Genomic DNA, 13,164 nt, shown 5'->3' on the forward strand with positions numbered 1-13,164 from the left:
GGAGGAAGGAGGGGGACTAGCTTCGGCGGCACCCTCTCCAACTATCCAGGGTCCCTCCACCCCGTTCTTTCGGAAGGCCCATCCCTTCCAACTTCCGAGCTGGTCTATCTTGAGGCCCCGCCCCCATAGCCCGAAATAAAGAGTCACAGCCATCTTCCTGGGGAGTTTGTGAGGATGTTTTGTTTGGTTGGTTTTGGTTGGGATGTTTTTAAAGAGCATCATATAGATATTTATATATAAATTATTAATGTGGGGCAGGGGCAAGGGGCATACATCGCAGAGGGGGCGCGCTCACAGGGATTAGGGAGGGGCAGGGGCGGCACACAATGCTACGCAAAAACAGCCACATCTAACAGATGAAATAATCACACCAACGAGGTGGGGGAGGGCGTGATGGCCACAGGGATTGGGCTCAGGAGAGGAAGAAAGCAGGGGGACAAGGAAGGACCTGGAACAAGATACTGTGTGCCTTCTGCCCCCACCGCTGCCACCTCCCCACCTCTGCACACCACAGGAGCCTTGGCCTTCCATCTGTCCCTTCTTCCCTCCCTCTGTCCAGCTGCAGAGGTCCTGCAACTGAGCAGCACCCCTCGTTGCTCTGGATTGCAAGCCGGGAAGGAGACCTCCAAGGTCCAGATGCACACTCGGGCCATGGCTGTCTTGATTGCAGATTTACAGCGGCTTGTCACTTTCCTTTTTCAGGTGACTAGGGAAGAGAAAGGGTATAGAACAGATGAGAGACTGAATTCAAACCTGACCTGACCCCTCTCTCAAAGAAGATGGTGTAGGGGATCTCCCACAGGAGCCTAGTCCAGTTGTACCATGCCCACACCCCAACACAGGCTTACATCCCTTCACTCTGGGATTAGGCGTGCCTGGTAGTACCTGTAATAGTCCTCCTGGGCGGGTAACGGCACACTGTGCAGTGGGTGATGGGCGTGCAACCACTGCTGCTGCTCTAGCGCCAAGCGCTGCAGCTCAGCGGACTGCGCGTGCATGGCCTGCAGCTGGTGAGCTGCTGACATCGGGGCAGAGAGGGAAGCTGGCAGGTCCCGGTAAGGAGCGGCTGTGGGCAAGAAGGGCAGGGGGCACATAACTGATGGGGGACTGATGGCCTACTCTAAGCCAAGAAATAGCCAACCACATTTCATACAGAGGAAACTGAGACCAAAAAAGCTGGGTAATAGCCAGTCCTGCAAAATGCCAGTGGTGGAGTTAGGATTCAAACTCCTTAGCCTGGCACTAAAACCTATGCCTCCCTTGGCAGGGCCTACCCCCATTCCCACCTCCTCTGGGTGCCTTCTCACCCCCTCCCAAGCCCAACTAGGCCAATCCCACCATCCAAATTCCTCCTTTATGCCCTTCACTCATTAGACCTTCCCCATCCCTAACCTCCATCCTTACCAAAGAGCTGGTGACGAAGAACTTCGTTCTCGTGCAGAGGGTGAGGAAGAAGGGGGTTGGGGAGGGTCCCAGCTGGGTAGGGTATCCGGGTAAGGTGAGACCCTGAGGCCAGGGGGTCAATGAGAGGGTGCACCGAGGCAGAGGCTGGAGGGTAGAGAAGAGGAAGGTATCACCAGAAGGCAGATTTGGGGAAACCCATGCATGTAGGTGAAGGGAATCCAAGCCTGGGAAGAGAGATGGAAAATCAAACACAGACAGATCCAGAGTGCAACGAGGAGGCACAATAGACAGCATAAAACATTACTAGAGCAGGGACACACTGATGGCAGAGGGCAGATTACAGCTGGCAGAGGGGACTGAAGAAAAGAAAAGAGAGAAGTGGACTGCTTAGAGGAGATGGAAGAGGATAGAAAGTTTAGAAAATGAGACAGGAAGAGAACAGAACAGGAAGAGAACAGAGGTTGAGAGAGAGAGAAAGCTCAAGAGACATTGGAACGAACATGAGTATAAGGCTAGATTGGGCAATATGAAATATAGTGACGGGATAGTAAGCTAAGCTCATTATTACCTAGGATGCCCACAACCCACAGCTACAAGGCTCTTTCTGAAAAGGCACAGAAATGGGGAGGAACAGAAAAGACCTCCAGCTGGGAGAAGTCGGCAAGAAGCCACAATAGAGTTGAATCCAGAGGAACAAGAAGACAGGGTATGTGAGGGGCTGTAATGGTAGAAAGGTGGTGCTCTTTCCAAAATTCCCAGCTTGAACCTCTATCATGGGTGGGATGCTAGACTCAGAAGAGGGTCAGGGTGTGAGGAATAGTCTTTGTGGCAAGGGTAGGGTATGAGATGACAGGCTGGTCCACGACAGGGAGGCAAAGGTCATGGCAGCACTCAAGAGATAGGCTCATGGAGGACACGGAAGTCCTGGCTTGAGGAACAGAAGAGCTCGATCACTTGCTAGGGGTCAAGATGGCCCCTAGCAAGGGGTCAAGGAAGGAAGGAGGAATCTCACCTGCATGGATGGCGTCCTGCTGGTGGAGGTGCAGGTGAGAGTGGATGTGGGAGTGCTGGTGGTGATGGGGGGTCACATTGAGCATCTGCAGCCGGGCCAGGGGGTCATTGCCCAAGGCTGCCACCCTTTCTGCATGCTGTCTCTCAGCTGCCAGACGCTCCGCATAGGACATGTCAGGCCGCAGGGCTGGCCCAGCAGCCAGTGCCAGACGTTCCCTCTCAAGGGGCCCCAGGCTGGGATGAAAGGGGAAAGGGTGCAGGCCAGGTGGGCCAGGCTGCAGAGCCAGGCCCCCGTGTCGGGGGAAGGGATCCAGGCCTGGCCCAGGAACCCCGTGTAGGGGTTCCAGCTCACTGGGCTTCACCTCGAAGCCAGGCTTGAGGCGATCACGGAGGTCTCGTTCTCGGGCCTCCCGCTCCCTCTCCCGGGCTGCTGGGTCACTGCTGTACAGAGCTGGGACATTGTAACCCAGGAGCCCCGGGTCCACTGCCCCCAGGGGCACGTAGAAAGGATGGTTGCGATTGCCAGGAGACATGACGTGGGGACGGGCATATTCACTGAGAGTGCGCAGGGCTGGAGTGTCAGGACCCAGGTAGGGGGGTACTGTAGCCACAGCGCTGCCCGGCTCAAACGGAGGGCGATGGGGCACAGGGCCGAGAGATGGACATTCCACTGGGGCACGTCCCTCCTGAGCCAACTTCTGTGGGGTACAAAGAAGAGGAGAGTCAGAAGAGTGTAAAAAGGCAGCCTCTCCTAATCTACTCATTTACCTCAGCAGCTGAATACAGCCTACCAAGTCCTTCCCTAACCCCTTCACCTAAATAGTAGCTGTTCTTATAGTCCACAGGTGGTCTGACCTGAGCTGTCCTTTCAGCCAACCCAGGCAGGCAGTGGTCTCGCAGGTATCCTTTGATCTCCATTCCCTAGGCTGCAGTGCTTCCTCCTCTCCAAGAGGTGGCGCGATGACGCCCCGCCCCTCGAGCCTCCCAGCACCGCGCAAAAGGAGAGCGGAAAGGCGGGAGGCGCACGTGGTGACGCACTCACCATGCTCCGTTCCAGCTCGCGCTCCTTCTCGCGCTCCCGCTCTTTCTCGCGTTCCCGCTCGCGCTCCCGCTCCTTTTCTTCGCGAGCGCGCTGCTCGGCCTCGCGCCGCACCTTCTCCACCAGGTCGGCTCTCTTCTTGGCCAGCTTGGAGCCCTCCAGCGGCACAAAGTACAAGTCGCTGCGCGCGCACGAGTTAAAGCCGCGATCCAGGTGTTTATTGAACCTGCCAGGGTGCGGAGGGAGCACGCGTTTAGCCCCTGTGGGCGGCCCCGCGGCGACTCCCGCCCAAAGTCAGCACCCGCAGGCTGGGAAGGAGGGGCGAGGGTCTACAGTACTTTAAAAAGCATCGCAAGAACGCAAGCACCCTTCCTCCTGCGCCTCCTCCCTATCTGTGTTACCCTCCTCCCCATCCCAGGCCCGCCCGCCCACGCCCCACTCACCTGGCTGACTGACTGGCGTGGCTGGGGACATCTACCACCTTGGGAGGGGGCGAGGGGCTGCGGACCGGGGGCACTGGGCTGTCGGGGGTCTCATATTCCTCAGCCGGCTCCTGTTTGATCTGCGTGGCATTGAGGGGCGGCCCCGAGGCAGGGCCCGCAGGCGGTGGCGGCAGGGATGACAGGCCCGAGGGCCCTGCAGGTGGCAGGGGTGGCCCAGGCCCCACCGTGGGCGAGGCTGGCTTGAAGGTCCCTGGGCCTGCGGGCGGCGAAGCACCTCGGTAGCCTGGTGGGGTCCCCGTTCGGAAGGAGGGCGGTGACCCTGGCTTGTATCCCGGTGGGGTGGCTGTCTTGTAGGCCCCTGGGGACTGGGCTCTCTTTCCATATGGTGGGGGCCCAGGTGGGGAGGCTGTCTTGTAGCCTGCTGGCGAGGAAGCCACTGTGGCAATGACTGTGGAAAGTGTAGCCGAGGAGGTGGTGACCGGAGGCACGGGTGGGAAGGGGTAGGGCGCCCCTTGGGGGCCCTGGGAAGGGGAGGCGTGTGAACATGGGTAGGACCCTTGAGAGGAGGAAGAAGAGTTGGAAGAGGAGGAAGAGACCGGGGGGCCATTGGGGCCTGCTTGGCTATAGGACACCTGGCTGTGAGGTGGGGGCAGGTGTGCTGGCCCTGGTGGGTAGGGCCTCAGAGAGCCCAGGGAGGGGGACATGGCATAAGGGTGTGCATGGTGGGAATTACTGCCCTCCAGGGGGTGGGGATATGCTCCAGGTGGAGGGGGCCCAGAGCTACCATGGTGCTGTTGCTGCTGCTGTTGCTGCTGCTGTTGCTGGTGGTGATGGTGATGTGTTGGGGCTGGTGGGTGGGCAGTGGACTGTCCTCCAGTAGAAGGAGGGAAGGGGCCTGGGTGGGCATTGCTGTTGGCTAAGAGGCGGCCATATGGTGGAGGTGGTGGGGGACCCTGGCTCCACACAGCCTGGGATGGGAGAGAAGGCTGAGTATACTTGGGTGGCTGATTAGAGACAGACAGGCTTGTCGGGGGAGGGAAGGAGTGGGGATAACTGGGCAGTGCCTGGGAAGCTGGGTATTGGGAGGCAGAGGCAGAGACAGATGAAGAAGAACTGGAAGAGGAGGCTGCTGCAGAGCTACTACTAGAGGATGAATAAGGATACCTCATTGGGGGGGCTGGGGCAGAAGAGGAAGAAACAGGGGGCAGAGGGTGGGGTGAGGGAGCAAGAGTGGGGCCCTTCTCTGGGCCAGGAGGAAGTCCACCCATACCCTGTCCCATGGCATGGGGAGAGGGCAGATGCCCAGGTAGTGGCTGGGCCCCCAGCCCAGGAGGAGAGGCTGATGCATTGTTAAGGGGTCTCAGAGCAGGTGGGGGAGGCAGGTTTGGTGTCACATGGGGGAAAGTGGCTGGTGGTGGAGCAGAGGGTAGGTTTCCACCACCCACTGGAGTGTTAGGCGGCTTTGTTGGGGGAACACCACCAGCCCCAGAGCTTGATATTGAAATGGGGGTAGTAGGTGGGGGGTGCTGCTTACCCCCACTAGGGGCCCCCACTGAAGAGGCAGCCCCTCCCCCCTTGGGACCCATTGGGGGTCCAGACAAAACTCCTCCACTAGCACCCCCAGGATAGAGCTGTGGATGAGGGGGAGGGGCCCCAGGAGGAGCCTGGAACATCCGAGATGTGGGGGGTTCCATAGGAGCATGATATCCAGTGGGTGTCACAGAAGAATGAGGTTCAAAACCAGGCTCTGGCTGTCGGGGGTTGCTGTCTGGTGGTGGAGGGGAGGGAGGAAAGAGTGGAGGTGGGTGGTAGGGGCGGGCTGGGCCTTGGGACAGGCCAGAAGACGAGTCGGAGTCATTCTCAACACTTCCAGGGCTGTAGATGCTGGGGGACGTGCTTCGGTTATCCTGGTCTATATCCCTCGGGTCACTGCTGCCATCATCATTGAGGCTCCGCCCATCTAAGCTGTCCAGATCGGAGGGAGACTGTGGCCGAGGGAGCTCCTGCTACAGAAAAGGGAGGGCTGTTTTCCCTTCCTTTCTTGCTTCCCCTAGATTTAGGGTCTCCCTGGCAAAAAATCATTTACCCCTCACAGCACACCACTGTGCCACAGTGTGATGAATACTCTTACTCAAGCTCACTTCCCTACCATCTCTGGATTCCACCCCTCTCCCCACATTCTCAGTTGCCCTCTAGCAGTCTGGTTTCCTCCTTGTAAAACCCCAGTCCTTCAAGTGTCCATCTCAGGCACCTTCTCCCTATCCAAAGCTGAACCCAAATCCCTGTCTTCCACCAGCTTGTATCTACCCTTCTCTCAACTCCTTTACCCCTTTAACATCCCAGAAACCCTTGGTTCTTAAAAGGACCACTCTACATTTTCCTTATGATTTATCTGTTCCTTCCAGTAAGACTTCTCACCCTTAACCTCCTCCCCCACCCCCTTCCTGAAAATCAGGACCTAGGAAAGGCTAGACTCTTCCACACTTCCAGTCCCCTTTGACCCTGCCTAGCCAAAACCCTAAAGATCTGTCTAATATATTATAGACAGGACCACTTTAGTAAGTACTAGGATATGGTTTTTCTCTCATATTCCAGGTGAGATTAAGATAGGAATCCTGCCCTGGCTGGTGTGGCTCAGTGAATTGAGTGCTGGCCTTAAAACCAAAGGGTTGCGGGTTCAATTCCTGGCCAGGGCACGTGCCTAGTTTGAGGGCTGGGTACCTGCTTGGGGTATGTGAGAGGCAACTGACTGATGTTTCTCTCCCTCACTTCCCTCCTCTCTAAAAATGAATGAATTAAACTTTAAGAAAAACAGCGAGATTAAAAAATAAAAGGAATCCTAAATGTAAGGAAGTGTGGGGGAAAGAAAATCAGAAGATGGGTCAGGACGGCTGCAAGGGTCTCCCACCTCAGTTTTGGTCTTTTTTGGTGCGTTGGTCTCCTCACTTTCACTCTCTGAGATCTCCTCACTCCGGCCCTGCTTGCTGACCTTTGGGGTGGAAGCTTCCTCTACTCGTGCCTTCTGTTAAAGAGAAAGAGAAAATTCTTGTCTTATACCTCCCAAGCCTCTACCACTACCCTGTGCCAGACAGGAAGTTCCCCCACAACACACACACACACAACCTCAGCCCCAGTGCCTGAGCATCCTGTGGGAGGACCTCAGGACAGAATACCTTGGCTGTCTGCCTAGACTTCTCGGCCTTGCCATCACTGCTAGATGTGCTGACCCCTCCAGGGGAGGCCCGGCCCCTCGATCTCAGTTCTTCCCGGGGCCCAGGGGCCTCTTTCTTCCGTCCACTCCTCATTGACATCTGAGGAATAAGGAAGAAAACAATATAACGTTTCACCTAACTTTAGGTTGTACCTTACTTCTATTCTTCCTCTCCAGGCCCTTCCCCCTAGCTTCCCTGCCCCTAATCTTTCATGTCTCTCAAGCTATCACTCACTGAGTCTTTATTCTGTCGTGTCTTCATTCTTCAGGCTGTGGAGACCCCATTCTCCTCTGCCTGGGCAGCTGAATACAGAAACTTCTCTGCTTCACCCCAAGCTCCCCACAGCTGTGGCCTGGGAAGCAGGAAGCAGGATCTCCAAGTTTCCCGTGTAGGCACCTGGGACTTGCAGGATCTGTTTTCAGTGAAGCCTGTTAGAAAGACCATGGAAGTCTCCAAATCATGGAAGCGGAGTCTGAAAGGTCAACCACTGTGCTTGCGAGTGGTCCCAGCCCCGAAACTCGGCTGGCTTGCCCCACGGGCTATCCAGCTATCTACAAGTGAAGACTCTGCTCACCATACCATCTCTTTCATCCCTGGGGAGAGCAATAAAACTCAGATGTAGCTAGGAGCCCCCATTCTAGAGATGACACTGTTTTACCCTTCACGGTCCCTAGGAGATACCTGTGCACACACGCATTCCACAGGGCCTTGCAGAGGAGCGAAAAGAAACGAGCTCAAGTATTAACGTATTTATCGAGTACCTTCTTTTTGTCAAACCCTCACCTACACAATTTAATATTTACAACCAACCCTCAAAAGCAGGTGTTCCTATTATTCCCATCATATAAGTGAGGAAACTGAGGCTTAAAGATTGTGATTCTGACTCGCCAACTTCATGTGATAATATACAGTGAGGAACCAGTGACGGCACCAGAATCAAGCCCACCTCTCCCTGATTTCAAAGCCCACGTTCTTTCTTCTATACTTTGCTATATTCTCATCAGAAGAGCTGGTGCGATTAATCCTCAGAAGACCTAGATCAGCCCCAGAGACACAAAAAGAATCTTTTTTCACATCAGAGTAGGTGGGAGAGGACTGCCCCATTCTACAGTGCAAAGGCGCAAACCCTACCAATCCCAAGACCAAATCCCGATATCCCCAAAGAGCAGAGCTTCACTTTTGGGAGCGTCGTAAAGACCCCCTCTCTAGTACGTGGGTTCCTGAAGGCCAGAGGAAAAGGCAGGACTTTTCACTTTGTCAAGCAAATCAGTGAGATCAGTGAGCACACAACACAAATTTACATTGTGAACCTATCTCTCACTTGGCTTAAATGGGTGCACACCTCCTCACAGCTCATCTCTATCTATCTATATATATCTATTTTCGTTTGCAGTGGTTTGTATTTCTTGCTAAGTATCCTATCTTTCAATACTACTGACCATATGATTGTTAGAGAGCAAAAATGTTGTTACTGTTCTCTTCCTTTCTGTATCCCCCACTGATATCAAGTATATATGGGTGTTCCCTTCTTGTTTTTTATCTTTAAGCCCACTAACTTCATAGGTCTTCTTGGATGAAGTGCTGGTGGCCTCAGTAGGAACAGAAGAATAAGCTTACCTGCCTGTTCTGAGTTAGGAGGCCTGGCTAGGCAAGTGCATTTCCACATCCTAGATCATACTTCCCCAAGGAATACAAAGTAATTACTTCTCACTCAGTTCCACTGAACCATACTGAGGCAGGTAGTGAGGGGTGAGCCGAACCTTTCCAGGAAACTTACTAAGAATTTACTTAGAGTAACAAAATAGGTGGAACAGAGCCCCAGGTCTTTTGAACTTACAACTGATGCTCTGCCCAGTAAACCAGCCATTTTTCTTCAACTACAACTATTACCACATTTTTGTTGTGTAGATTGATTTGAAAATACTGTCAACCCCCAAAATCCAAAGAATAAAACCCAAATAACAAAAGGGGAAAGCAATCCTAACAAAAGTACAACACTGAGTATTTGTGACTGGTGTGTCTTTGCCAGCCCTTCTAGAGAACAGTGCCCGTCTCTCCTCCCCATCACTGCACCGGCTCCCAAATCAGTCAGAGCTAGGCCAGAGACATGCAGGAATGTCCCAGAGCAATCCTAGCGTGCCCCTCCCCCTACTTCAACTTTTAAAATCACCAGAAATCTGATAAAATAAGCAATGAGTAATTTTGAAAGATAAAAGCGGTCATAAAAAGGCAGGTAATCCTGGGGCAAGGAGGGGCAGGGTGAGAGCAGTTAAGGTTGTATCTGAATCAGGGGCAGGTTTTAGCACCAGCAAGCTAAGCTACACTCCATGTTGCCCTAATAGCCAGTCACTGTAACTAACATTTTGAGCACCTACTATGTGTCTGGCAACACACTAAGCTTGCTCAGCTTCATTGCCTTACTGCAAAAGGAAAATGATAAAGACCAGATTGGGGAAGTGGAAAAGTGAAAAGTAGGGAGAGAGTCTCTAAGAACAGAAAAAGAAATTAAGGGAGAAATACGAGAAGGATGCCAGAAGGAATACAATACAAGCACAAGGCGTTTCTGGGAAGGGCATACAGAGTGAATTTCAGGATCATTGGCCCAGCCCCCACCATCACTCCAGATCTGCCAGACTAACAAACCAGTCCCAAAGTGACTGCTAGATAACAATGCAGTCCAGACCAGCAGATAACAATGCACTGGCCTAAGCCTTCAGAGAATCCAGGATTGTCAGACGGACCTCAGAAATCATCTCATCTATAACCCCTTCGTCTTACAATGAAGCCGAGGCTAAAAGAAACAGGTGACTTGCCCAAGGTCACAGAAGTACATCCCGGACTAGACCCAAGTCTCCTGGCTCCAGTTCTAGAGTATTTCCACTGCACCAGGTTATTCCATAGCCCTTACTTACCCCTGGGCCACCCTCACCTGAAATGGGCGTGGAAAGCCCAAACAGTCCTACAAGGTCAGGGAAATAGGTCAAAAGTTAGCTGAGGGAAGGGGTCACTGTGTCAAAGAGGAAAAGGTTGATCAGGGAAGACAAACTCAGATTAAGAAAATGGAAGAATATCAGTGCAAAGAATCAAAAAGATTACTGTATACAAAAAGTCCCTAATAATAAGAGATAGAGTCAGAAAGAACTACCATAAGATGGTATAGTGAAGAGAGCATTTCCATGCTCCCACCACACCTAGGGGGAGAGACTTGTAGAAACACCCAGACTGGCAAGTAACATATCTACCTGTGTCCAACAGACTGCTCCATGGAAGGGAGTGGCCCCTGCTAAACCCATACACCAGCAACACCAGACACGTTCTCCAGAACCCTGGCAACAGTCCTAAGGACATGGCCAAAGTCTGAGGTCCAGTCAACATTCTGAACCCCCACCTATTAGACATCCACTGGATCGTTGCCATGGCAACGAAATGGCAGAACCTGAACCTCAAGAGTCCATCCCAGGGGTCCATCAGCCAGCCACTCCCCTTCCAGTTGCTAAAGCAACTCCTACTCTCCTATAGTACCCTCAGGGAAGAGAGCTTAAGAGTACCTACCCCAGTAGAAATAAGCCCATGCACAAAGGGAAATCTCTGAGCTCAAAATAGTAATGAAGACAACCCCCCCCCCACTCCTGCCACAAACCACAGCTAGGGGGGCAGAGGGATGCCCCAGGGATCTGAAGGTAGAGGTGACAACTTGCCTGGCATGCCTACAAGATAGCCCAATTCTCTCCTCGGTTCCACCCTCCCAGAAACCCTTTCTCCCTAACTCTCCCGTCAGTGTTCCTCCCTCCATTAGTTTTAAGATGACCCACACTACTGGGCCCCCGTGTGCCCCTCTCCAAGAAGAAACTCTGTCTGAAACTGGGAGGAAAAAAAAAAGACCAGAGGTGACCTGCAGTAGGGGAAAGAAAACTGAATCACGAAAGCATTGCTTTCCCAATTCCACTCGGGAACACCTCAGGGTCCTCTCAAAGGTGGGCCCCCCCTCGGCCGTTTCCCCAGGTTCCATTCTCCTCCCTCAGCAGCTACAATCCCTCTCCACCTACCACACCCCTTCCCCATTCCCCACTTCCCTTCCACACATACCACCCCCAACCTCGCGCTCGGAAACCCGGGTTCTGGGCCTTTGGGGCTTTTCCTGGAGACCTTGTGCCCCACCTCGCTGCCATCTGTCGAATTTCTTTTTGCCTTCGCCCCAAAGCCCCTTCACGGGCATCTCCCGTTTATCCCCAATCAGCCCTCCACCGCGGGGTCCCGGCTACCCTCTTTCGCCCCATCAGCCTCCTCCTGAGACCCTCCCACCTCCCCCCACCTGCCCGACCGTGCGGGTGCCCCGGCCCTCCTCCCTCCGCGGGGGGCCGGCCGCACTCCGAGCCCCGGCGCCGGGCCGGGCAGAGCCCGCAGTGGGGGGGCCCGACTGGGAAAATAACAAATGGAGGCGGCGGCGGCGGGAGGGGGAAGTGGGAGGGTGGGGGTGGGGAGCCGCGGGCCCGAGCCCGGGCGTGCCCCAGGCCCGCGCGGCGGCACCTCTTACCTGGTTGTGGCTCGGGACGGCTGGCTGGCTCCGAGCGGGATTCGGGGACCCGGCGCCTGGGGGGGGGGGGCGGCGGCGGCCGCTCCCCCGCCCCGCTCTCCTCTTCCCGCTTCAGTCGCCGCCGCGACGCCGGCGGCGGCGGCCCCGACCCGCTCGGAGGGCGGCCCCCATCCCCCTCTCCCCCGACCTGGCCCCGATCGCTCGCGGACCCCGAGCAAATCCCGGCCCGGGCTCCCGCGCAGCCCCTCCCCGGGCCCGCCGCCTCCCCGCGGCCCCCGGAACGCCCGGGCCGCGCCGCGCGCCCCGCCGGAGGCTCCGCTCGCCCCCGCGGCCCCCGGCGCTGCTCTGCCCCGCTGCCTCCCGCTGCCTCCCGCCGCCGCCCGCGCCCGCCTCGCGCGGCCCGCACTCGCGCTACCCGCGGCCCCCTCGGAGGCCTCCGCCCGCGGCCCCCGCCCCGCCCCGGGCGGCCGTCCCCCTCGCCCCCTCCTACCCCGCCCCGCGGCCAGCGGCGCCCCCCACTGGGTCCTGGGTCGCGGCCCCCGGCCCCGGGCCCCGGCCCGACCCGGGCTGCGGGCGGGCTGCGCGGCGCGTCCGGCGACTTGCACAGGAAAGCGGCCGGCGAAGGGAGGGAGCTTGGGAGAGGGGGATGGGAGAAGGGAGGAAGAGGGAGAAGGAGGGAGCGCGGAGGAACGGGGAGAGAGGGGCCAGGAGGGAGACGCGAGGGAGGGAGAGCCAGGCGAGCTGCGAGGGGGGAGGGGGACGGAGAGGGGAGGCGCCGTGCGAGTTGGCCGCGGCCGAGGCCGAGGGGGCCCGGGGCGCGGGGAGGGGTTCGCGGAGGCGGAACGCGGGGAGCCCGCGGGCCTGGCACTGGAGAGGGCTAGGGAGGGAGGGGCTGTGGGTTGTAGGGGTAAATGTGTGGGGGAGGCAGAAGTTTGAGGGCAAAGGGGGCTATGGCAGAGGTGGGGCGGGAGGTTGCGGGTACGAGGCAGAGATTGGGGTAATGGGGTGGGATTGGAAAGATGGAGCTACATGGGGGCTTTCGGGGCAATGAAGTGTGTGATAAGAGATGAAAGAAGCTTGGGTGACAGCGTCTGTGGCAGACATGTCGGGTGAGGGAAGGTTGGGGAGGCAGTTATGACAGAGAATGGGATGGAAGTTCGGGGTCATAAGGAGGGGAAGAAATTGAAAAAAAAATGGAGACACATACAGAAGACTGAGATTTCTGGAAGAAGGTAGAATTTGAGGGTGACTGGTGTTGGGAAAATAATAGGAAATGTAAGAATTTGCGGGTGATGAAGGTAAGCTGGAGAGACACAAGTTCAGAGATGTCAGCTTGGAGTGAGAAAGGAAAGCAGGAGAAACCTTGAGAAGGGACAGCAGAGGTGGAGCCAGATGCATTTTCTAGGGGACCGTGGGGCTCTGGGTAGGACAGGAGGGTGGAAGACCCAGGGGTGGCTGAGCTCTGTAGGTGAGGGGGTTTCCAAGAGAGCTAAGGAGGATCTTGATAGCAAGACAAAGTAG

At 56.0% G+C, this 13,164-nt stretch overlaps 1 protein-coding gene across 5 annotated transcripts; it reads right to left on the reverse strand.

Moving 5' to 3' along the window:
* Positions 1 to 162: 162 nt before the first annotated feature.
* Positions 163 to 12,404, reverse strand: ATN1 (atrophin 1). 5 transcript variants are annotated; one of them, XM_053921851.2, is made up of 10 exons: positions 12,134 to 12,404; positions 7,344 to 7,537; positions 7,071 to 7,208; positions 6,806 to 6,919; positions 3,898 to 5,900; positions 3,458 to 3,680; positions 2,417 to 3,113; positions 1,405 to 1,548; positions 886 to 1,066; positions 163 to 706 (listed from the first exon to the last, which is right to left on the reverse strand). In XM_053921851.2, exons 2-10 carry the CDS (start codon positions 7,368 to 7,370, stop codon positions 673 to 675), a joined length of 3,561 nt encoding a protein of 1,186 aa, XP_053777826.1. In that variant the 5' UTR covers positions 7,371 to 7,537; positions 12,134 to 12,404; the 3' UTR covers positions 163 to 672. The 5 variants fall into 5 exon arrangements, with proteins under 5 accessions (XP_053777826.1, XP_053777829.1, XP_053777827.1 ...); XM_053921854.2 differs by having other exon boundaries at positions 3,898 to 5,903; positions 12,134 to 12,403; XM_053921852.2 differs by lacking the exon at positions 12,134 to 12,404 and adding an exon at positions 11,644 to 12,086.
* Between the last annotated feature and the right edge of the window lie 760 nt (positions 12,405 to 13,164).

Source organism: Desmodus rotundus, chromosome 3 (genome assembly GCF_022682495.2).
Source record: "Desmodus rotundus isolate HL8 chromosome 3, HLdesRot8A.1, whole genome shotgun sequence".
NCBI classification, from domain to species: domain Eukaryota; kingdom Metazoa; phylum Chordata; class Mammalia; order Chiroptera; family Phyllostomidae; genus Desmodus; species Desmodus rotundus.